Source organism: Oryctolagus cuniculus, chromosome 4, assembly GCF_051225735.1.
Source record: "Oryctolagus cuniculus isolate XC-2025 breed Fujian yellow rabbit chromosome 4, ASM5122573v1, whole genome shotgun sequence".
Taxonomy (NCBI): domain Eukaryota; kingdom Metazoa; phylum Chordata; class Mammalia; order Lagomorpha; family Leporidae; genus Oryctolagus; species Oryctolagus cuniculus.
Window position 1 is genome coordinate 96,518,291 of NC_142870.1, and position 25,046 is coordinate 96,543,336.

General features: G+C 43.4%; 1 protein-coding gene and 1 pseudogene across 8 annotated transcripts in view; one reads left to right on the forward strand and one right to left on the reverse strand.

Moving 5' to 3' along the window:
- Window positions 1-4,186: 4,186 nt before the first annotated feature.
- DCUN1D1 (defective in cullin neddylation 1 domain containing 1) overlaps window positions 4,187-25,046 on the forward strand; it is a 39,267-nt gene continuing 18,407 nt past the window's right edge. Inside the window, exons 1-5 of one of the 8 annotated variants that reach the window (XM_089332114.1) lie at window positions 4,999-5,506; window positions 18,601-18,646; window positions 18,772-18,988; window positions 20,238-20,406; window positions 22,015-22,145. In XM_089332114.1, the coding sequence (XP_089188240.1) occupies window positions 18,814-18,988; window positions 20,238-20,406; window positions 22,015-22,145 (475 nt within the window). In that variant the 5' untranslated portion in view covers window positions 4,999-5,506; window positions 18,601-18,646; window positions 18,772-18,813. Of the gene's footprint in view, window positions 4,401-4,753; window positions 4,911-4,998; window positions 5,507-13,312; window positions 18,647-18,771; window positions 18,989-20,237; window positions 20,407-22,014; window positions 22,146-25,046 lie in introns of those variants that run through there. The other 7 variants (XM_089332119.1, XM_089332111.1, XM_089332117.1 and 4 more) reach the window with 7 other exon arrangements.
- On the reverse strand, window positions 23,040-24,028 carry LOC138849454 (olfactory receptor 2Z1-like; annotated as a pseudogene).

The window sequence follows — 25,046 nt, forward strand, 5'->3', positions numbered from 1 at the left end:
TTTTAGGATTCCTCTTTTTTAAAAAAATTTATTTATTTGAAAGGCAGAGTTACAAAGAGAGGGAAAGAGAGAGAGAGAGAGGTCTTCTACCTGCTGGTTCACTCCCTCAAATAGCTGCAATAGCCAGCTTGGGCCAGGCTGAAGCCAGGAACCAGGAACTCCATCCAGGTCTTCCACGTGAGTGGCAAAGGCCCAAGTACTTGAGCCACCTTCCACTGTCTTCCCAGGCACATTAGCGGGGAGCTGGATTGGAAGCTTGGCAGCCAAGACTCAAATCAGTGCTCTGATATGGTATACCAGTGCTGCGGGTCGTGGCTTCACCTCCTGAGCCACAGCATCTGCCCCGAGGGTTCCTAGCCAAAGCATTCAGAGTCTGGAGTAAAGAGTCCTGAAAGACTCTTACTTCTAACCCCAACACTGGTGAGTCCAGTGTGAACTTGGGTCTATGCTTCTCTTACTAGATGTCTTTGTGGCCACACGAGGGCTCATGTCTGACCTACAGGCCCAATCCTGTCTGCTTCAGCCTTTAAAACATTGTTATAATCTGGGTTGATAAGATCTAAATGTCATGTTTTACTCAAACTAAAATAGGCTGTGTCAGTCAATCTCATTTACTCTTACATAGTTATAAATAGGTAAGTTTGAATTTGAGAGGCACATTTATGTAAATGTTGGGCAAACCTGAGTCCACCCAGGTTAAGTGTGGGAGGGCGGCGGCGGCTGCACATCCCAGACTAGCGCTTTTGAACCATCACTATGCGCACACAGCCATCCTGCAGACTTAATTTTAGCTCGATGAACTACCAGAAATGTTAGCAAGCTCCTTTTCAGACTTCTGCTCTTTCTCTCTGCTAAAGACGGATTCTAAGACTATGGAATGCTTAGTTTTATATGTTTCTTTAAACAGACCTGCAATTATTTTATCAGTGAGTGTTGTTCATCCTAAAATGAATTTTTAAGTTTTTCTTGCAACAACATTATTTTCAAATAATTGGATGTTTTACCTTGAAATACCACAAATCTACAAATATTCTGTATTTTAATGTGTACATAGCATTAGATGTACAGTGAATGTGGGGGGGCAAGGGAGAGAGGAAAGAAACAGGATAGCAGATTTCAGCTAGATATTTCCATATATCTTATTACTGTATTAAGACTAATATAGAAAATAATCTTTAGAAATTCTGTACTTGAGACAGCTCAAAGCCTTAACTTAAATATTTGAAGTCTCATATCAAAATGTAATATGAATTTTTTACTAAGCATTGTTTTGATAATCAAATATTATAATTTATGCTTTAACTTCAGGACCCGTTTTTCCATTTTAAAAACAATCAGGAAAATTTTAACAAATATGTTTCCCTCACTAATGATGACTAAGTAATAATTTGCTATTTCACATTCAGTACTGTAGCTAGGAAATGTGGTAATGGGTACAGTTGCTACTACATTTACCATCTGACCATATGGTATAACACACATCTGCCAAGGAGAACAGACGATTCCATTACAATGACGAACGATACAGGCAGATCTTGAGACAGATCTGTAGACATCAGTTAGATATCTCCTTTCATTTACCCACCGAGTGCTGTGTTGCATATATACACATAACTCATGATGTCAGGCACTTGCTTTGACACTGAAAACTGCAGGATATGTGCATTCAGATCTCTGGCCTGGAGCAGTGGTCTGGCTGAGGAGATGGCCATGTAGGTAAATGATTATCATATGACATCATAAGAATACTAGAAGTATAAACAAGCCAAACTGCTGGAACCCAGGGATGAGTCAGGACACACCAGGAAGACGGTCTATGAGTTGATTATTAAGGTCTTGGTAGAACAGACAGTGTGGTGATTAAGAGAACAGACTCTGTAGCCAGACTATTTGGGTTTAAATCTCAGCTCTACTGCTTATTTGCTATGGAAACTTAGTTATGTTACTCAATCTCTCTGCTTCAGTTTTGTCCTTAGAACAGGCATACTAAGGAGGCATAGCGGACAGGGGTTGAAGTGGGGATTATGAGTTTGTATGTGTCATAGCATGATAACATGGGAAGCCCTTGGTCAGTGCCAGGGAGAACAGGATGAGACAAAGGAAGGACATACGAAGGCGTATGGCAGACTTGGCTTGGTAAAAGGGAAACGTGTGCACCTACGTCAAGGGTAGTGGGGAAGGGCAAGGGGAGAGCAAAGACCGGGGAGACCCAAAAAGGCTCAGGCAAAGACCGACCTTGGGGAACTCTGAGGAGCAAATTCCAGAAAGACCACTCTGCACAAAGAGCAGAGGCTGAAGATTAGTTAAGAAGCTACTGATAGGCTGGCGCTGCACTAACTAGGCTAATCCTCCGCCTAGTGGCGCCGGCACACCGGGTTCTAGTCCAGGTCAGAGCGCCAGATTCTGTCCCAGTTGCTCCTCTTCCAGGCCAGCTCTCTGCTGTGGCCCGGAGTGCAGTGGAGGATGGCCCAAGTGCTTGGGCCCTGCACTCGCATGGGAGACCAGGAGAAGCACCTGGCTCCTGCCATCGGATCAGCGCATTGTGCCGGCTGCAGTGGCCATTGGAGGGTGAACCAACGGCAAAAAAAGGAAGACCTCTCTCTCTCTCTCTCACTGTCCACTCTGCCTGTCAAAAAAAAAAAAAAAAAAAAAAAAAAAAGAGATGACACAGAGAGGCTGGCATTGTGGCCCAGTGGGTTAAGCTGCCACTCGGGATGCTGACATCCCATATGAGTGTCCTCGCTGCTCTAATTCCGATCCAGCTTCCTGCTAATGGGCCTAGGACAGCAGCAGAGAACACGGCCCAACTGGTTGGACCCCTGCCCCCATTAGGAGACCCAGATGGAGTTCCAGGAATTTGGCTTTAGCCTGGCCATTGTGGTCATTTGGAAAGTGAACCATTCAGATGGAAGATCTGTGCCTTCCCCCACCCCCACCCCTCATCCTGCCTTTCAAATAAATACATCTTAAAAAGAGCCGACATAGAAAGAGTTGTGGACAATACAGAGATTTCTAGTTTGGATGGTTTGGTGACAAGGCAGAGGAAAAGGAGGTTGAGAGTATGATTTTGGACTTTGTTACGCTTGATGGGCCTGTGGGACAACCAGAACTAGTGTTCAGGCTTCCTCAGGGCAGGGATGGTAGTTGACATTGTGGGAACATGACAGCGTGACACAAGTTGTATACAGGAAGATATTCAGGGCTGGTTCTGGAAAGCCCAACATTTAAGAGTCAGAGACTAGAGCCAGCCAAGGAGAGTGGTCAGAGAGGAAAGAGGAGAGGTGCAGAAAGTGGAGTTATGGAAAGTGTGGACTCCTAAGGAGAAAGTGTTCAGACGTAGACAGGAAAGCAAGCAGAATGAAAACGAAGACACGTCCTTGCAGCTGGCAGTCAGAAAAAAGAGCTTAGGAGAAAAGCTGTTACTTCAACGAGATATGGCAAGTAAGTTTCAGCATGCTGGATGTTAGCTAATATTTCCGCCAAATGCTGGGTGAACTCCTGGAGAGCACTCATGGATGTGGTCCAGTTTCAGACTTGTAGCAGGAGGCAGGTCCAGGCTGTCCTGTCTCCCCAGACTAGTAAGGAACTTGCCACATGAGTGAACACCCATTACAAGTCTGCAGAGAGAATGGCTGGCCACATGACCTGTGGCAGCCAGGGGTCTGGGAGTTCCCACCACAAGGTCAAGGCTTGGAGAGTTAGGAGGCCCCAGGAGTTGCTAAGAAGGCTTGTTGTTCTCACAGGAACTGCGGAGTCTGAGTTGCAGGGCTGATCTGCTAGTTGAGCCTGTGCTGAGGGGATGATGGTGACAGTGGATCTACTAAGGCTAGGCTTGTTCCAATATGTTTGCAAGCACCTGGCCCACTCTCAGATGCGATTTTTCGGGGTTTTGGTTTATTACTTCCTTCATGTGTGCAGATGTCTTACCTCCCCAACTGGAGAACACATTTCTTAAGGGCACGAACCCTCTAAACAAGTCTTTTGCAGTCAGAACACATAGTTGTCCAGTTGGTGTGCAGCTCCGAATCCTGGCACTGCCCCACCTCGTCAGACCTAGAACAAGCGGGCAGGTCAAGCTTGGACTGTGCACCTGCCGTGACGTCACCCCTTAGGGCAAAAAAAAAATGTCCGGTGGCCACTTCCTAAAACTTAACCACGAAGGCTAAACCGAGGGGACATTTAGAGCGAGCAGTAGGCAGGCAGGTGCTGACGTGCCTGGGGCCTGGACCCTCAGTTCTCGCTGGGAATCAGGGGCTGTCCCGCGGGTCTCCCTGCGCCGTCCTAAAGGGCACTGCAGCTCTCACGGGGCTAAGCTAAGGTCTCCCCCGGCACGTCCACGTGGGGCAGCGGTGCAGTCAGGCTACCGGCGCTGCAGGAACACAGAGAACATGAGGGCAGAGGTGATTTCTCCCTTTTCCTCTCTCTGGCAGCGATGGGCAGGGGTGGTTGGACCCGCTCTCATGCCTCAGCCGGCCCTTTGAGGGGTTCCCCGCCGCTCGTCTCCTCCGAGCCGGCGTGGACACTGCCGGCCGGGCGCCCGCCAGCGGAAGGAGGCGCGCAGGAAGCGGAGGTGGGGTGTCCCGGCGCCCCCAGCCCGCCGCTCCGGTCCGCGGGCGCCGCGGGAGGATGGCGCGCGCTCCGGGCGTGCGTAGCCGCCCCCACTCCGCCGCGCCCCCCGCCCCGGGGGACCCCCGAGCCCGGGGGAAGCCCCGCGCCGGGCGCCCTGCGCCCGCCCCCGTCCCTCCGCCTCCCCGAGGCCCGGGGCTGCCTCCTCGGGCCGCGCCGGGGCCGCCCCGCACTGCGCATGAGCGGGAGCCCGGCGAGCCCGTGAGAGGAGCCGCCGCCGCCGCCGCCGTCCATTCGCTGCGGAGCCGGAGGAGGAGGGGAGAGGCCTGGAGGACACCAACATGGTGAGGCACTGCGGCCGCCCGCCCGCCCGCCCCGCCGGCTGGGGGCCGGCGCTGCCGCGCACCCCCGCCCGGCCGCCCTGCGCCCCGCGGCGCCCCCGGCGCCCCGAGCCTGGGCCCGCGGCCTCCGTCCCGCTCCCGGGCGGGGGCTCTCCTCCCCGCCTCTCCCTTCCTCCTTCGCCCCTTCCCGCCCAGGCGCCGCCGCTACGCGAGAGCCGAGGAGGCGGAGCGGAGCCGGGCCTAGTCGGGAGCCCTGGGGAGTTTGGGGCGCGGGGAGCGGCCCCGGTGCCCTTCTCCCGGTGCGGCCCGGGTGGGGGAGGCGTTGGGGCGGGGGGAGGGGAGGGGGCAACGGCCCTGCCCCTGCCCGGCCCCCTCGCCGGCTCCATTGTGTCTGGCCGGGAACGGGGGTCCGGGGTTCCGGGTGAGGAGCTCCCCCCGCCCCGGAGCCGGGCTTCCCCCCTGCGCCCGGCCGGGAGGAGGCGAGACTTTCCCGGCGCTGCGCTCGCTGCTCCGCTCCCTGCTCCAACACCCCGCGAGTCTCCCGGGCAGTTCTGCCTGGGGCGGGGTATGAGCCCTTTTCCTTTCTCCATCACCTCTCGGTGCGTCCCCTGCTTTTGGAAGATGAGAGTTTTGGCTGGCCAGTTGGTGGAGGTTATATTTACCTCTCTCCTGAAAACATGGGAGGCTGCTGAGCTGGGGGGAGGGGGTACGGAAGTGCAACCTGTTCTCATTTCATAAAATTAGGGAAATCAGACTTGCTACCCTTTGAGCACTTATTTTATTTGCTTTGGGTGGGAGGAGTAATTGCTTTATTAGAGCAGTTAAGGACTATTTGTGATTTTTTAAAAAACAGTTTATGAAGTTACTCTCCTCTTGTATTTTGTTTTGTGGGGGGGAAAAAAAACCCAAAGTCCTCCAAAACTTGAAGACCCTTGTAGTGAAGTCCTTTGCTTCGGTTAATTATGGACTTAACTGTCGGGCACTCTTTGTTTTTCAGAGCGATGTTTGGTGTTGTACAGGCTGAGCATGAGTTGAATTCCATGCAGGTTACTGTATGAATAGCAGACATGATAGAGTTGTCCTTTGGCTGCAGGGGAGCATAAAGGCCTCTTTGAGGAGGGCGTATGTGTGTGCCTGTGTTAAAGGCATGCTCCACAGTGTCTTTGTTGTTTTTAGAGGATTGTTTTCCGTGCATGATACTTACCTAGCCCCAGCTTCAACTTGGCAGTGTTTTGGGGTCATGTATGGGTATGTGGTTTAGTTTGCCGCATATTCAAGATTTCTGATCTCTGGGACAGTCTGAAAACTTAGACTTGGTAGGAGAACTTTGCTGTCAAGCGAGGTTAATGTTTGGATTGATACCACAGTGTTCAGAGGTCCACCCGGGAGTTTAGTTTTCTTCCTTAAATATTTAGACGGTCATAGGCATTGCTCCTGAAAGTCTGCAGACTGTTGGCATTTTGTGAGTATTGGTAAGCTTGAGAAAATGAAATGTAGTTCCCTGGTAAGCACCCACGAGAGCACTGAGGGCCTTGCTGCTCAGCCTCTGGGTCAGTGTGGCCCCAAAGACTCAGCTTCCCCATATAATCTTCACCTCGTCAAAGAGTTCAGGATTCAGGGGAGTCACAGGACAGTTCAGCCTGGGCCGGAGCTTGTAGGCTTCTCTCCTTTGGTTAGTATTAAATTAGCCAGTGTTGGACCTTTGCCATAACTCATGTTGTTGTACCAGTGGTGACAAGATATCATTAATTTAAAACTTTGTGTGGCAGAACTCAGTTGGTGTCATCACTCTTGTCTCGGTATGCTCTTGTTTACAAACTCAACCTGGGCCTTAAGAGAAGTTAGGCCATAAGCATTTTACAGTTGTTTCATTGTAAACTTAACAGTTGCTTCTGGATACAACTTTTGGGATGATGTTAGTTTTTTGGTTTGCAGCTCATGCTATATCTGGAGTACACAGTTAATGTCAGTTCTAGGACAGACTTCAATGATGGACTGTATGAGGTATTTTGTAGGTTATTGAGTTAACCTATCTCAAACACAGGCCAAAAATGGCTCCTGAACTAGGCAATGTTAATTTGCCAATCTTTTAAAAAGTTTTCAAAACTTCTGAGTTGTTTTATTTGTAAGGGGACAGAATTGGGTTTGTTGATTGCTAAAGTGTCATCCAGCTTAAAATGTCCATGATTCTAATGACTTTTATTAAGTGTCTGAGAAGTGTGTGTAGACTGTTGTAACCTACCGGTTTGGTTTTGTTTTGACTGGTAGCATCATTAGACTTTGTAGACCTGAGGGGGCCTCAGAGATCATCTCATTTACTCCTTTCCCCCTTTTCAGAAGATATTAGGGTCAAGGTCTTGAGATTCAAGTTTGCAAGATTGTTGCAGAACTGAAACGATTTTCTTCTCATCTCCCATTTTCCCTAGTATTTGCGGTACATGTAAACCTTTGAACACGGGTGAAGTCTGGAGGGCTTGAAAACTGCATTTGCAGTTAAGTTATGTTACTCAGACAGAGGTGATCTCAAGTATCAGGAGTGACTGCTAAATAATCAAAATTAACATGATTCATGATGTTAATCACTATTTTTAATGCCGTTTTGAAAATGTGTGGACTTTGAAATGTAAGAGTGTATGTTCAACAAATGCCAGAATTCAGAAATTCAAACAAATGCAGGCCTGTTCAAGGTTGTCTTAGAACTTGTTGCATATTCTTTTGTGTATCCACAAGTTACTTATAGGTGGGTCTAATTCATCTCAGCATTTGGTAAGCATTCCTCTGTGCCAGACACTGTTCTAGGCACTGGAAAGATATTTAATACTGAATAGACAAAAGTCCCTGCTCTAGGGAAGGTTACATTTGACTAGGGAGAGACAAACAATAAACATAGTATGTAATTTTCTTCCTTAGAATCTCAGAAAGTGTTAAGTGCTATGGGAAAAGAAAGTGTTGAGGAAGGGGATGACGAATGCTGGGGCACAGTGGAAGTGGGGTTGCAAAAATGGGGTCTGCACCGCTGTGGAGATGGATTTTGAATGCATTAGATGATGAGGGCATCAGCCTGCAGAAGTGTGGTGGTGGAAGTTTCAGGACCTGTGAGAGCAGTGTAGCTGGAGCACTCCTGTTCTCTGTGTGGTGGGGGTGGGGCATTGGAACTGCTGAGGTCTGAGTGGCGGAAAGTGGGGACAGGCAAAGGGAGGCATTGTTTGGGTATTGGATTTTTACTTCCAGGAGAAATGGGAAGCCATGAAAGGATTCTGAGTGGTGTGATAGACCTTGGATCATTTGTCCCTATTATAATATTAGAGATAACTTAAAAATGGTTTTTAATTTATTTGAAAGGCAGAGAAAGAGAAAGTAAACTCCCATCCACTGATTCACCCTCAGATGTCCATAATGGTTGGGGCTGGGCTGGGCTGGGCCCTGACTAGTCAGGAGCCAGGAAGTCAGTCAGAGTCTCCCACAAGGGTGACATGAAACCAGTTACCTGAGACATCACTGCTTTCTCCAAGGGTCTATGTTAGCAGGAAGCTGGAATCTGGTCTGAGGTGGGGACTGAAGCTTCCTGCTCTGATAGGGAGTGTGGCCATGTTAATGCTACAATGTTTTAAGATTTGTTTTAGGGACCAGCATAGCGGTGTAGAGGGTTAAGCTGCTGTCTGCAGTGCCGGCATTTCATATGGGCGCCGGTTTGAGTCCTGGATGTTCCACATCCAGCTCCCTGCTAATGTGCCTGGGAAAGCAGCAGAGGATGGCCCAAGTGCTTGGGCCCCTGTCACCCACACGGAAGACCTGGAAGAAGCTCCTGGCTTCAGCCTGGCCCAGCCTCAGCCGTTGTGGCCATTTGGGGAGTGAACCAGCTGATGGAAAATCTCTTTCTCTCCTCTCTCTGTAACTCTGCCTTTCAAATAAATAAGATCCTTAAAAGTTTTTTTATTTATTTGAAAGGCAGAGTTACAGAGAAAGGTAGAGACAGGGAGGGAGGGAGAAGAGGGAAGTGAGAGGAGAGGGAAGAGAGGGGGGAGAGAGAGAGGAGAGAAAGATATTGATCTTCTGTTTGCTGGTTCACTCCCCAAATGGCCAAAATGGCCAGAGCTGGGCCAGGCCAAAGCCAGGAGCCTGGAACTCCATATCTCCCAGGTGGGTGGCAGGGGCCCATGTATTTGGACCCATATTTCACTCTTTTCTCAGATGCATTAGTAAGGAGCTGGATTGGAAGCGGAGCAACCAGGACTAGAACCAGCGCTCATGGGATGCCATCACAGGTGGTGGCTTAACCCACTGCACCATGCCAACCCCTAGATAATTATTTTTTAAGACAATACTCAGAGTTTTCTTTATCATGTAGCTTCTGGGTACAGACTTCATTCTGTTTAAGATGACTATCTAATGTTCAATAAAAACTAGTTGGCCACCAAGTTTATCTAGTCATGCTAAAGTTAATAAAGACAACACAAACCCTCTCAGATTGTTAAATATGTTCTGGTGGTTTTTTAGTGTAGTTTAATGACTGTAAGCATAAAACCAGGCCTTTGAGGAGGAGAAGGGAAATTACCATTTATTGAGAACATATTTTGTACTTGTCAGACAATTCACAACCATTGTATTTAATCCCTGTTGTCACTTGTGAAATAGGCATTAGTACGGTCTCCTTTTAGTGCATCTGAAAATGGACCTTTAGTGGTTCTAAATAATTTGGCGAAGGTCTATGGCTGCTGGTACGGCAGAGCAGGGGTTAGAACCTGGTCTCTGTTCCACGTTTATTCCTCCTTTTTACAATCCCCCCCCTTCCTTTTTTTTTTCTAAACCAAGCGAACACCCTTTCAGTATATGTATAATCTTTCATAAGTTTCACTCTGCTTCCTTGTCATATTGAATAGTGACCTAGTAGTTTCTATATCAAGTCAAATGATCTGATACAAATGTTAAGTAATTGAAAACTGAAAGTCTTGTGGAACATACAGTAAAAAAATTGGAAGTAAAATTAACTCTGTAGATGAGGGCTTTTTTTTTTTTTTAAGTTTTAAAAGAGTAGAGCTCATTTGAGCTGAGTGGCCCTTTGGACACGGTTTCATAGATTGGTCCAGGCATAAGGAATATCAGGGAAACGGTCCCTTTTTAAATGTCTGTATGTGTTGTTCGGGTTGTCTAGTCTTAGCCATGATGTCTGATGAGAATGGTTCTGAGAAGTCATCTGCTTTGTGAACAGGAAAGTGCTCTAGAATAGGCAGCAGACTGTTAGGTTTTCCTAGCTGCTTCAGGTGTATCCCCCACCTAAGAAAGCAAACAGAAGCGGGAAATGCCGCTAACATTGTGGCATCTGTTGAGTTTGCTTTATATGGTTCGTACCTGACCACTCAGAGTGATCAGGCTGCTTAACTGCATTGTAAACTTTTTAAAATAGAATTACTTTTAAATAGTTCTTTTCTAAAGATTTGTAATCAGTTATACTTTTGAATTCTCAACACTTAGCACAGAGACAAGTTGCTGAAATACATGGCTTGTTCCCTTGTTATACTCTGGTGTTTCCATTTTAATAAACATTTAAAATGTGTATTATTTATAGGATTCTAATATTTCTGCATTTTTAAGGATCATTCTCTTTGTGAATTGCATGGCTGTTGAATATTAGCTTTTTTTAAAAAAAAAGATTTATTTTATTTATTTGAAAGAGTTACAGAGAGACAGACAGAGAGGTCTTCCATCCACTGGTTCACTCCCCAAATGGCCGCAAAGGACAGAGCCGATGAAAGCCAGGAGCCAGGAGCTTCTTCTGGGCCTCCCGTGTGAGTTCAGGGGCCCAAGTCCTTGGGCAATCCTCTGCTGCCTTCCCAAGTGCATCGTGGAGATCATGGAGGCTGAAAGATCTACAAAGACTTAAATGAGATTTCGAAGTTCCACGGTTAACTTAAAACAACAGCTAACAGGGGCCGGCACTGTGGTGTAGCAGGTTAAAGCCCCAGCCTGCAGCACCAACATTCCATATGAGCACCAGTTCAAGGCCCAGCTGCTTCACTTCCAATCCAGCTCCCTGCTAATGTGCCTGGGAAGGCATCAGAGGATGGCACAAGTCCTTGGGCCTATGCACCTACGTGGGAGACCCGGAAGCAGCTCCTGGCTCCTAGCTTCGGATCAGCTCAGCTCTGGCTGTTGCAGCCATTTGGGGAATGAACTAGTGGATGGAAGACCTCTCTTTCTCTCTTTCTCTGTCTCTCCCTCTCTCTGTATCTCTGCCTTTCAAATAAATAAATCTTTTTTTAAACAAAGATTTATTTATTTGAAAGAAAATCATCTTCATCTGCTGGTTTACTTTCCAAGTGGCCACAACGGCCAGGGCTAGGCTAGTCGCAAGCCAGGGGCTTCTTCTGGTCTCCACTTTTTCCCAGGCCATTAGCACAGAGCTAGATGGGGAGTGGAGCAGCTGGGACATGAACCGGCAGTATATGGGATGCTGCATCTCAGGCGGCAGCTTTACCAGCTATGCCACAATGCTGGCCCCAGTCATCTTTTGAACAATCTAGTAATTCTGAGAGGTGTTGAGGAGGAAAATTCCTGTTAATGCAACACTTTTAATGTTCCTGTGAGGAAAATTCTAAAAAACCAGTTTGAATCATATAGGTATTCTTCCTGAAAAAAAAATTGTTTTAAAGATTTATTGGGGCCGGTGTTGTGGCACAGCTGGTTAAAGCCCCAGCCTGCAGCACCAGCATTCCATATGGGCGCCGGTTCTGATTCAGCTCTCTGCTATGGCCTGGGAAAGCAGTAGAGGGTGGTCCAACTCCTTGGGCCCCTGAACCCGCGTGGGAGACCCGGAAGAAGCTCCTGGCTCGTGGCTTCAGATCAGCTCAGCTCTGGCCGTTGTGGTCATTTGGGGAGTGAACCAGTGGAATGGAAGACCCCTCTCTCTCTGTGGCTCTACCTCTCTCTGTAACTCTTTCAGATAAAATAAAATAATTCTTAAAAAAAAAAAAAGATTTATGTATTTATTTGAAAGGCAACGTTACAAAACCCGGGGAGAGGCAGAGAGATCTTTATCCATGAGTTCACTCTCCAAGTGACCACAACCAGCTGGAGCCAGGAGCAGCTTCCTGTTCTATGTGAGCCATCTTTCACTGCTTTCCTACGCGATTAGCAGGGACTTCAACCTGCAGGTTAACCCACTGCACCACAACACTGGCCCCTGAAATTTTTTTTAATGGATTGCCATTATGTGATATATATCATTGTGTGCAGTAATTAAGTAGCATATTATTCCACATTTAACTCAATAAGTAGTTTAGTGCATCTTAATGAAGTGTCAACCTTTGAAAAATTTTTTTTGAGAGAGCCACAGGTTCCATCCACTGGTTCACTCACCAAATGCCCACCACAGCTTGGAGGTGGGGAGATGGGGGCCAAAGCTGGGACTTGGGAACTCAATCCAGGTCTCCAGATGGGTCCCAGGAACCCTACTTCAGCCATCACCACTGCCTCCCATGGGGCAGATACATTAGCTGGAAGCCAGAATGGGGAGCTAGGGCCAGGAACTGAACTCAGGTACTCTATTGGGATAGTTAGTCTGAAGGCCCCCTTCCAAGGAGAGTTAATTTATTCAAAGGGCTGGACATTAAAAATGAATATCAAGAAGTACAGGCTTAACCCTAAATTGTTATTCAAAGCTGTAGATTATAATCTAAAAGAATACTATGAGGATTTTGTTTCCCTTGTAATTTAGAATTTGCATGTCCTTGTATTATCTGGACAGAACCTTTCAGGCCTTTTCATTAGGAAGGAAAACCCTTTTAGTGTGCCCTGATTTTTCTACTTCTGTACATTTAAAGCTATAAATTTTAGCCATCTTTTTTTTTTTTTCTTAAAGATATTTACTTATTTGAAAGGCAGAGTTAGAGAGGAAGAGATCTTCCATCCACTGGGTCATTCCCCAAATGGCTGCAACTGCCAGGGCTGGGCCAAGCCGAAGCCAGGAGCCAGGAGCTTCATCCAGATCTCCCACTTGGGTGCAGGGGCCCAAGGACTTGGGCCATCTTCTACTGCTTTCCCAGGCCACAGCAGAGAGCTGTTTCGAAGTGGAGCAGCCATGCCCATATGGGATGCTGGCACCGGCATTGCAGGCAGCAGCTTTATCCGCTAGTCCACAGTGCTGGCTCCTAGCCATCTGTTTTAAAAATAGAATGTGACAGGACTATAAACATTTTCTTCCTGTTACCTTACTTGTCTTAAACATAACCTATCGGAGAAGGCATCGTGGTGTAGTTGGCATCCCATATGGGCACCTGTTCATGTTGCCACTACTCCACTTCTGATCCAGCTCCCTGCTAATGGCCTGGGAAAGTGGCAGAAGAAGGCCCAAGTGCTTGGGCCCCTGCCACCCTCAAGAGAGACCTGAATAAAGCTCCTAGCTGCTGGCTTTGGCCTAGCCCAGCACCAGGGAGTGAACTAGTGGATAGAAGGTATCTTTCTCTCTGTGACTCTGACTTTTAAATAAATCAGTCCTTAAAAAACAAAACAAAACAAAAAAAAACCAAAACAAAAAAACTATGCATTTCTCTTCTCCCACCCAAAAAGAACTCTGCAGAGATGGCCCAATGGCCCATCCCTAAATTAGCCTTTTTGTTAGATTGTGTGGGAGTGCTTAGTGGGGAACTTTTAGATCTGAAGCAAATTGTTTACATTTGAAAGGAGAAAGGTCAGTTAACTGCTTACCTAACTTCTCCATAAAGATAGTTGGAAAAATGCATCCCCCCCCATGCATAGGTAATAGTTAGAGGCTGCACTTTTGCCCTTTGTTTCCACTTTCACTTCAAAAGACACTGTAGCATGAATGGAAAGACTACATGCCTTGAACCTGGCACCAGGCTTTGGTTCCTAGCTCTGCTACTTTTTGGATAAGTAGATAAATTGTGCTTGTTTTCCTCATTGGTGAATGGGATCAATGATACCGTCTTGTAGGATTGTTTAAATAATTAAATACCTAGTTCAGTGCTTGGTACCCAGTAGGAGCTGAAATAAATGTGATCTGTTAGTAAATTTACATTTTCTCTGGAGTGTTCCTCATTCCTTTGTGGATTTGTGTGGGGTCCCTACTCTGTTAGTTACAGTTCTGAGAGTTTAACCGAAATTAATTCATGTAACCAGAATACCATGTTTGCAGATGAAGAAATTGAAACGGAGAGATTAAGTAATTTTCCCAAAGTTGCACAGCAATTAAGAGGCATCGATCTGATTAGAATCCTGCCAATCTGGTTTGAGTCTGCCTTTTTTTTTTTTTTTTTTTTTTTGACAGGCAGAGTGGACAGAGAGAGACAGAGAGAAAGGTCTTCCTTTTCTGTTGGTTCACCCCCAAATGGCCTTTTAAGAAGACCTGCTCCTACCTAGATTCTTAGCCTGGCTTTCCTGCAGTAAGACTTTGTCCCCTCAGTGAGTCTTGTCTGGAGTAGGTAGTCTCGTTAGTTGATGTTAATTGATTTTTCCTATCCTCTTGGCTTCAGACCCACAGTCTGTGGATGGGAAGGCCTTTTGTAGGTGAGTGGTTTTGCATATTGATAATACTGGTCAGTGTCTGCTGAGTACTGTTTATCATATACTGGGCTAGAAGTAGCTCTGCTGAGTTGAAAGTGAAGGAAGTCGTGAGAATTAGGGGTGATCATGAGAGTATTTTGATTTTTTTAAAAGTAGATTTATTTGTTTGAAAGGCAGAGATACAGAGAGAGAAGGGGAGAGAGAGAGAGATCTTCCATCCGCTGTTTTACTCCTTAAATGGCCGCAACACCCAGAGCAGGTCAGGCCAAAGCTGAGAGCCAGGAGCTTCTTTTGGGTCTCCCATGTGGGGGCAGGAGACCAAGGGCTTGGGCTATCTTCCAGTGCTTTCCTGGGTGCATTGAGATTTGGAATGAAAGGAGAGCAGCTGAGACTTGAACTTGCTCTCATATGGGATGTTGGCAGAGCAGGTGGAGATTTAACCTATGCCACAGTGCTGGCCCCTAGAGTATTTTGATTTTTAAAACATTGACTTTTGTGAGCTAGATTCATTAAATCCTGAGATAACTAGAGTTGAGCTAGCAAATAAATCCCTTTAAAAATGTAAAGGCCTAAATAAGTATTTGTTTCTTTATGGAGTTAGGACTGAAACTTAAGGGTAAGATGATGAAAATTCAGGATTATAGAATTAATGAAATGGACCTTGATGTTTTACTTTTAAGAATATCGCTCATTAAAATGATTTGTATTTGAAATTGTTAGTATTTAATTGCTGGAAAGTCATTTTCCATGTTTTGGTTTTTGGAGGGAGGTATGCAGAATAGGAAGACTTCTTCACTTGGTTACTGTTTCTTACAGCAGGGCTTTTCCAGCACCCCTCCCTCTGTTCACAGCCCTAGAAGGTTCAGTCACCATGCTGGGAAGGTTCCACAGTAAGAGTTCTTGACTGACACTTGGTTACATTTTAAGTTCTGTGTTTCCTTCAGTGCTTTTTTTTTTCCCCAGGTAAATTATTCTTTAAATGTGATTCTTAAGTTTCTTGAGTGAAAAAAATGCAAACATGTGATACCCTGATCATTTTTATTTAGGAAACCTAAGAAGATAAGTGCATATTACAAGAGCTGATGTTTCCCCATCTCCCTTTTTTGCTAGAATTAAAAATAATCAAAGTATATCTAATGTTTTATACATTTTCCGTACCCAGCCACCTTTGCATTTCCTTGAAAATTGGATACTGTCTAGATTGTTTTAATGCTTGAATACTGAAGATTGTGTTGCCTAATCTTAAGTGACAAGTCCAATTTGTTCCCTTTAATACATATTAAAGTAAAGGGCATATACTACTTTTGAGTGCTGAATCATTGTAACTGTCACATGTTTTTGTTCTTGTTAAGATCCCCACTGGGTTTGTAGTAGAAATAGGGAAAAATCCATCTGCTTTTTCTTCCACTTTAGTCTTCAATCTACCTTCTCCTCCCTTATAAAATAAATCTAATCTGATTAGTCATCCCTTTTCTCTTCCTTAAACTGATAACATTGAAACCTGTGATACTATTCTCTCACAGTTAGAACTTCTAGCCCTGGTGTGCCATCATGACCTCGGAAGAGGGCAGGTGCATGTATCCCATGCCAGCTTCTCTCTTGCACAGCCAACCCTTCAGACTGCAGAAGTGTCCATATCCTTTCTGCTAGGGAAATGATTGTTAAAATTTATTCTAGGCATAGAGAGCTGACAGCAAAACAGCAGGCGTGCAGGAAGTGGAGGGTACTTATCAGACTTTGCAAGGATGTAGTTGCCTATAACCACTTAGCCTGGCTGGAACCATACTATCAGTTCTTTGCATGGCATCACTCATTAGCCTTCAGGGTGTGGGAAATGAGTAACTGCAACCCTTTTTCTTAAAATACTTGTATGTTGATACTGACCCATATACTGGAAATTTATATGTAAATCAGCAAAGATAGCTTACATTTACATGTATCATTGTACATATATATTTATGTGCACGTTATTTATTATATATACTTTTCATATAAGATTTATGACATGTAATTATTTAATATGTTATTTGCATGAGTAAGACAGTTTTTAAGTTTTTTCTCTCCAGTTTTTCAATACTTAAATCATTAAAAGAGTTAACAGGTCTTTTTGGCTTGCAAAAGTGACTTTAGCTGTTTTTTCCTTCCATTCTTCAACAAAAGTGATTAAAGCTGTAGGGAACAGAGTGCTGGATTTGGTGGTATATGCTAAAACCCCAAAATAAACCTGATTGTTTTGTTGTCTGTGTCTTTTAGGAGAATGGGAGAAAAGTTATTCCAAGGAGTTACATCAGGTTTCATTAAAGAGTAATTTCCAGGATGTGACCTTGTAGTTGGTATACTTGCAGGCTCGTCTCCAAAACTGTGCAATGGTCACTGGTGGTCACAGCGACCCTTAGGTACCTCCCTATCTTCAGAGAAGGGTGAAACGCATCTGTTGAGTGTGCTGCTTCCCTCAAGGAAGAATTGCATATTGAGTTTTAGAGTAATTTTCAATCACATAAGTTGAAAGTTTGCTTGTTAACATTCAGTTAAACAGAAAATTAAATTAGGACAGTTACCTTTTTGGCATTTCATTTTATTGTGTGTTGTCTTTGAATCTCAAGGAGGGCATAGTTTTCAAGAGGGAAGACTCCTAGACATTAGGAGATGTGGCTTATGATAGGATAGGGCTTGTCTGATGTCCAGAGATGGTAGAGTTATTAATGAAGTAGCGGGGGATTAGTGAGTTGAATATAATTTCTCAATTTTAATGAGATTTTAATCTATAATCTAAATGATAACATATTTACAGAGAGAGCAAGAATGTGGCTGCAGAATAGACTCCAGTGAATAGATAGTTTTCATGCTGCAAAAGTTAGCATTGGTTTTCATATTTTTTTTTGCATGATGTTATTTTCACTCTGTGTCAAGTGGAATATTTTATCTTTGGTCATCTCTTTGCTGAACAATCTCAAAAAGCTTTATAAATATGTACAGTAAGCAGTGTGATTTATGGAGAGATTACTGAAGTTCAGATTTATGAACCATCTTTGTTCCTACCAAATTTCCACTGATAATAGCCTGGGTGATTTTAAAACAAATACCTTCCTTAATCTTCTTGGTCTGTTTCTACTGTCTAATCAAGAGTTGAAGGCTTGTGACCCCTGGGTTTAGGCCAGCCCAGGAGAGTCTGGGGTTTGCAGATATATTGCACAAGCCCTGGAATACTGTATCTGTTACTGTGTACACTACTCAAAGGCTTCCTCCCCCACTTTATTTACCGTAGTAGCTCGGGAAGAATCCGAGTATTTTGCTTAGCAGGGGAGGAGGAAGTAACAGGGAGGCTGAGGTTGGATGGGAAGGCAGGGAGGTGTGGTCCTGGATGTACTGGGAGACCATGGAGGGAATACTTGCCTGTCTTATTTTGCTTTGGGTTTAAGTCCTGAGAAATGAATCCTTGTCAACATGGGTCAAATGAGAAGAGGTTATTACAGTACAAGGGTTGTTTGGAAACAGCAAAAATTTCTGCTAGGCTCATGCAAAGGGAAAGAGGTGATTCCTTGAGGAGAAAATCCTGAGAGCTTATGGCTCAAGTAGTTGGGTCACTCCCACCTACGTGGGAGACCTGAACTGAGTTTCTGACTTTGGCCCAGCCCAGCCCTCCTCACCATTGTTAGCATCTGGGGAGTAAAACAGTAGATGGGAGCAAGCTCTGTCCCTGCCCCTGGTTCTCACATTAAAGACAAAATTACCTCAGTAGAAAGGATAGGATACTCTTTCTGATGTGAGTGAAAACGTGAGGAAAATTCATTGATAATTGCCTTGAAATGTAAGACACTCATATTCTATTGCTTTCTCCCATTTGGTAAAAATAGCAAGAAAACAAAGTGGGTGGTGTGGGGAGAATGGCAACCTGTGGTGGGTATTATTAGGACTGTGACAAACACCTGTTAATCTGATTGTTGCCCAGGGTCATTTGACTGGCCAGATAATGTCACCTTCTCCACTGCTCCTGTGCATCCTGCTGGGAGCTTTGTGCTTGGTCAGGGTTTTGCAAGTAGCTGCCTTTGCTTTATAGAGCCTTTATACTCTTAGGATCCATTTTTAGGAGATATACAGGTGATTAAACTTCCTTTCCCTCTGCCCTCATTTGTTTACCAAAACTATACCTAATTTTGTGTTTCATATTTTCAAGAACTTTTTCTTTCTTCTGATTACCAGCATCAAAAATAAATCTTAAGGTAAAATGTTTGAATGTGCTTTATGGGTATTATAGTATTACTAAGAATGACTAGTCAGCCATATAGAAATACTTAGTTTTACATGATTTTACTTAGAGTTTCAGTTTATTTTCTGGTTTCAATAGAACAAGTTGAAATCATCGCAGAAGGATAAAGTTCGTCAGTTTATGATCTTCACACAATCTAGTGAAAAAACAGCAGTAAGTTGTCTGTCTCAAAATGACTGGAAGTTAGATGTTGCAACAGATAATTTTTTCCAAAATCCTGAACTTTATATACGAGAGAGTGTAAAAGGATCATTGGACAGAAAGAAGTTAGAGCAACTGTACAATAGATACAAAGGTGAGTGTTTGCTTGTAACTTTAAATGTTTTGAACCAGGTTTTCTGTTATGGGCTTGTGACAGATCAGATGCTCCCTAGTTCATGAATTGGGGGATTCGGGAGAGGCGTCCAGTTGACTTCTACAGTTTTCAGAATTATTTCAAGACATCTGAGTGGAAGAGAACTTTTCCTCTTTTCACTAAAATTTCTTCTTGGCCTCTTTATTTTTTCTCCCTTGTTTTTTTTTTTTTTTTTTCTTTCCCTTCTCCAGTATCCAATTTGAGAATGAGAGGTGGGGAAAGGATTATTTCTTCCCTTTTTCTATAAAATTAAGCTGAACCAGATTTTAAGAAAACCCACATAGTGACTTTTAAAAGTTATAAAATAGTACATGCTTTATAAAAAGTTAAACCAGGTACATAATAGGTGAATAAGAAGACATAAGTAGTTTCTCCACCTTTTCCTTATTTGTTCTCCTGAGGTAGACAGTAAAGCCTGGGTTGTGAATCCCTCCATGTCTTTTCTGTTTCTTCAGAAATATTTATACAACATTTCTTTCAAAAGTTTTCCAAAACTGGGATTTTACTAGGCGTAATTCAGGCTCCCAAATCAAAGGATGTGGATATTTACTATTGCTAGAGATACTGCCAGATTACTTTCAGAAAGGTGTTATTAATCATATTTGACGGTAGAAGATCTTGCCTCTGTCTCTTTGTATTTGTCACTTTTAAATTTTTGCTCATCTGATAAGTAAATATTGATTTTTTTTTTCTTGAAACAATAGTTGTTTATGTTGTTTGGATTAGGATTGAATTGGTAGTTTATAGTTTTTCTGATACCCTTAAGAAGTGATTGCTCTAATAAAATGAACTTTGTCTTAAGAAAAAGAAAATTCTATATGTAATAATGTTAAATTAGAATTCCTATTTAAGCAAAATATGAATACGTTGAGTGATAATCCTTTGTCCCTTTAGAGGAGTGTCTGAGTTTCTCAATGTGTATAACTATAGGACATTTTTCACATGAGTAAGTGGGACTTACAAATGAAGTGCCCGTCTGTATGTATGCTTTCTTGTATACTTCAGGAATGCTATTTAAGGAGCAAAGTGGCTTTAAATATCATATGGGCAATCTGTTATAGTAATACTGCATGTTTTTGGTATGTTGTAATTTTTGAAAATGGAACAAATAACATTACCTTTTCCAGTTTTAGGAATACAGACTAATAAAGTACGGGAGTACTTTAATTATGCATTGTTATTTTTAAAGATCCTCAAGATGAAAATAAAATTGGAATAGATGGAATACAGCAGTTCTGTGATGACCTGGCACTTGATCCAGCCAGCATTAGTGTGTTGATCATTGCATGGAAGTTCAGAGCAGCAACACAGTGCGAGTTCTCCAAACAGGAGTTCATGGACGGCATGACAGAATTAGGGTGAGTATGTAATTACCATAGGAAATTAGATACATTACCATGAGAATTACTGTGGAACTGAATTATGTCATTTGCATTTAAAATGTAACGACATTTCACAGGCCCACAAACATTGGTATAAATAGAAAGGGCTAACTTGCTAGTTCCCATGTTGTATAGATTTCAGGGTTTGTGAGATTATCTGTGCAACTGCTATAGCCTCTTCTATTTGCATTATACTTTTATTATTAGAGGTTTCTCAGGGAGATTCACTATACTAAAATAAAATTATGAATGAAAATTTAACATGGAAGAATTAAATGAGGAAGTTTGTAAGCTCTTTCCTAATGTGAGGCTGTGAACTCCAAAGTTTTAAAATTCTAAAATTTAAAAACTGGCATTAGAAGTTGCTGATTACTTTTTGTTTCACTTACATCATGATGGCTGATTTAGCTGCATGTCTTTGAATAATTAGATTGAAGAGGCATGGGTGGAGATTTTTTGCCTGTGACCTCTATTTTTTTTTAATGTGGCTGCAGAAGTATTGGGCTGTGGGTATACAGCAGTCTGCCCTTTCTGTTCTTAGTGCACCAGTAATGAAAAATATGAAGAAAGTTTTCAAGAGGTGCACTTGCCTACTTAAGTGGAGAGACCATGCTTTCCATTAGTTTGGAAGCGGGACATGTAATTAATCACAGTGTAAACAGTGTCTAATATGGTTGAAGCCAGTGATTATTCTGCTGAATACTATACATTTTTATCTATTTGTTGGAGCTTAATTTTGTAAGTTTGCATGTTGATATTCAAGGAGTTCTGTAGTTAACAGTAATGTTCCATTTCTTTAAAAAATGGTGATTTTTTCTGATGTAGTCACTCCAGATTTCCTCTTATCCCAGCTTACCCCATACAAGTTTTACTTTTTTGTGACTTCAGAGTCTTGTGATAAACCATAGTCTGGAAATATTAAATGGAAAATTGCAGAACTAAAACAATTCAGAAGTTTTAAATTTGTACCATTCTGAGTATCATGGTGAAATCTTGTAGTATTCTGCTTGTCCTGCTGGGGATGGGAATCATCCTTTTGTCAAGTGTACCCATACTGTATTTGCTGTCACCCATTAATCACTTAGCAGCTGTCTTGGGCTCACAGTGTCTGTGTTAAAGAAACCCTTGTTTACTTAAAAGTGGCCCCAAAGCAGAAGAGTAGTGATGTTGACAGTTTGGTAATGCCAAGAAGAAGCTATAAAGTGCTTCCTTTAAGTGAAGAAGTGAAAGTTCAACAAGATATTTTGAGAGAGATCCCGCTCACCTTTTATTATAATATATTGTTATAATTGCTTTATTTTATTCTTGTTCATCTCTTACTGTGCCTCACTTATAAACTAAATTTTTAACGTAGGTATGTATAGGAGAAAACATAGTATATAGAGGGTGTGGTATGCACTGTGTGTTCTACAGTGTATCCTCTGTTGATAAGTGGATGACTGTACCTGTTTATATTTATGTAAAGAAAATTCCTGATTAATTGATTTTTAGAAGTTATTCAAGGAAATCAATGTAACCTCTCTAAGGAATAAATAATTTATAGTACAAACGTTAACATTTTCCAAACTTCATTTTATAATGTAGATGTGACAGCATAGAAAAACTAAAGGCCCAGATACCCAAGATGGAACAAGAATTGAAAGAACCAGGACGATTTAAGGACTTTTACCAGTTTACATTTAATTTTGCAAAGAATCCAGGACAAAAAGGATTAGGTAAGAATATTTTAAAATTATGTTTGACTTTTCAAATATATTTAAGTGCATTGATAACATCACTTTGTAATAGAAAATTTATGTGTTTTAGCATAAAGTCATCATGAAAATACCAGTTATCCAAAAAAAAACCCAATGAGAAATAGAAATAATCAGAAAATACCATGCACATTGAATAATAGGGTTTCTCTGGGTAGTGTATTTGAATCACTTACCGATTTTATGATAGGTGCAATATAGAAAATAAATAGTTGTGCCCTACTTCTCCAAAGGAGAATGGTCTAATCCTTGCCCAGCTCCACACAGGGGAAATGACAGCATTGCTTTTGCATAAATTATGTAATACAAGTTTTAAAAAACTTCATCTCAGTATACTTACTTTTTAAAATCAGCCACAATGGCCCCCTTTTTTGATGCTTGACTTGAGATGTGTGAATGCTTTTGGTCCCCTGGAGAGTGGCCTGAGGTGTGGGGCAGCCAGGTCTTACCTGCACACTGACTTTGAGACCAGTTTAATAAAAATGCATGCGTTAAAATGGAAAAAAAATGGAAAAAAAAAGATAGTTGTTAAAATCCCTTGGACATGCATTTCTTTATGCATTCACTCATTTGTGATCCAGACGATATTTTAGAATCTTAGTATCTATTGAAATACCATGTAGGATTTATTTCTAATAAATTGATTCTTTTTAGTTATGATTTATTTAAAAATTATAAGAAAGCATGAAAAGGCATGACAGCCCGCCGCTGGCTCACCAGTCCCTCAGCTGCTGGGTGCCTCTCTGGGGGAGCCAGGTCCGTGGGGTAAAGCAAGAACCTGATGAGTCATGGAATAGGGAGGAACTGGTCAGGCACTCAGCCTTGGACAGAAGGGCTTAGCAGCAGCACCAGTTGATGCTTTGAAAGGATGGGTGGGCTGCAGGACCACTGGAATCAGGGCAGTTTCCAGGGTGGACATAATTTTGACTTGAGCCCAGCTCTGCTGAGCACTTTGATCAAAGCCATCTGCACCCCTCCTGGTTTCTCAACTGTAGATGAGAGGGTTGAGTGTGGGGGTGATAAGGCTGTAGAAGAGAGAAACCACATTGTCCTGTTGTGGGCTATGATAGGAACTAGGTGCCATGTATATGAACACCATGACACCATAAAAGAGTCCCACTATGGTGAGTGAGAGTCGCACATGGTGAATGCCTTGTTTCAGGCTACCTCTGAGTGCATGCATAGGATAGCACCCAAAATGTGACCATAGGGGGTGGCGATGAGGGAAAGCAGAAGTACGAGCATCAGCACCCCAGAAGTGCACAGTGCCAACTCGTAGGCAGAGGTGTCTACCCAAGAGAGCTTCAGCAGGACTGGCACCTCACAGAAGAAGTGGTCCATGATGTGGGAGGTACAGTAAGGGAGACGTAGAGTGATGGACGTGTGGATGCAGGCATTGAGTCCACCTGCTATCCAGGAGGCACCCACCATTAGCAGACACACCTGATGCCTCATGAGCACAGGATACTGCAAGGGATGGCACATAGCAGCTTAGCGATCATAGGACATGAGAGCCAGCAGGACACCCTCAGCCACACGCATCAATGTCAGGAAGAATATTTGAGCTGCACAACCCCCAAAGGAGATGGAAGCTTCTCCCTGTAGAAAGTCTGATACCATCTTGGGAATGATGACCAAGGGGAAGCTAGCATCCACAGGGAGAGCCGGCTGAGCAGAAGGTAGTCCATGGGAATCCACATGGATTAAGAAGAGTAGTGTTGCCCAGAAGGCACATGATAAACATAGCAACCAGCATGGAGAAGAGGGGCTGACGTGGCCCTGACTGACAAAGAGCCCTACCAGAATGAAGTCATTTACTTGCCTCGTGTTTGACACAAAAGACTTTAGCTAGAGGAAGAAGACCCGTGGCAAGATGCCTGAATGGGTACAGCAAATAATTTTTTTAGAGAGGAAGAAGTAAAGGTTTATTCATAAATTGTCTCTAGAAAATCCAAAAGAATTTATAATATACTAAAAGAAAAATTTGATTTAGAAAAGAATAATTTGATGAAAATATACATAAATTAAAAAAAATGAAAAAATTATTCACAATCTAATTATCCAGAAATAATCTCTAAACAGTTCAGATCAATCCCTTTGTACTAAATGTAATATACACATTTTTGCTTTTGGGACAGCTAGGGGGTATGGAAGTAAAAAACACAGTATAATTTATAAAGCTCCCTAAAAAGATTAGATAGATAGTATTAGATGATACAAAGTAATAGACAGAAATGAGTAAAAGCAGGAGTGATTGGGAAATGCTTTATGCCCAAGATGGGATGTAAACCTAAAGGACTTGGTGTTTGCTGTGCCAGGGAACATGGAAGGTACTGCAGTAAGAGGACAGTTGTGAATGAAGAGCTAAGCTAGCCTCAGAAACAAGCATGGCTTCTTTGTAGAAGAGAGAAGTTGAGACATTAAATTAGTAAGATGCAATAAGGCTAAATGACCATAGGCGTCTTTTTATTTTTATTTTTTTAAGATTTATCTATTTATCTGAAAGAGTTACACAGAGAAAGGAGAGGCGGGGGGGCAGAGTCTTCCATCCGTTGGTTCACTCCCCAGATGGCTGCAACAGCCAGAGCTGCGCCAATCCGAAGACGGGAGCCAGGAGCTTCTTCCAAGTCTCCCATGTGGGTGCAGGGGCCCAAGGACCTGGGCCATCTTCTATTGCTTTCCCAGGCCACAGCAGAGAGCTGGCTTGGAAATGGAGCAGCCAGGTCTCGAACTGGCGCCCATAAGGGATGCCAGTGTTTCAGGCCAGGGCGTTAACCCACTGCGCCACAGTGCCGGCCCCAGTAGGCATCTTTTTGAAAATGGGAAAGAAATGTTTGAACTTGTAGGAAGTGGGTACCCACA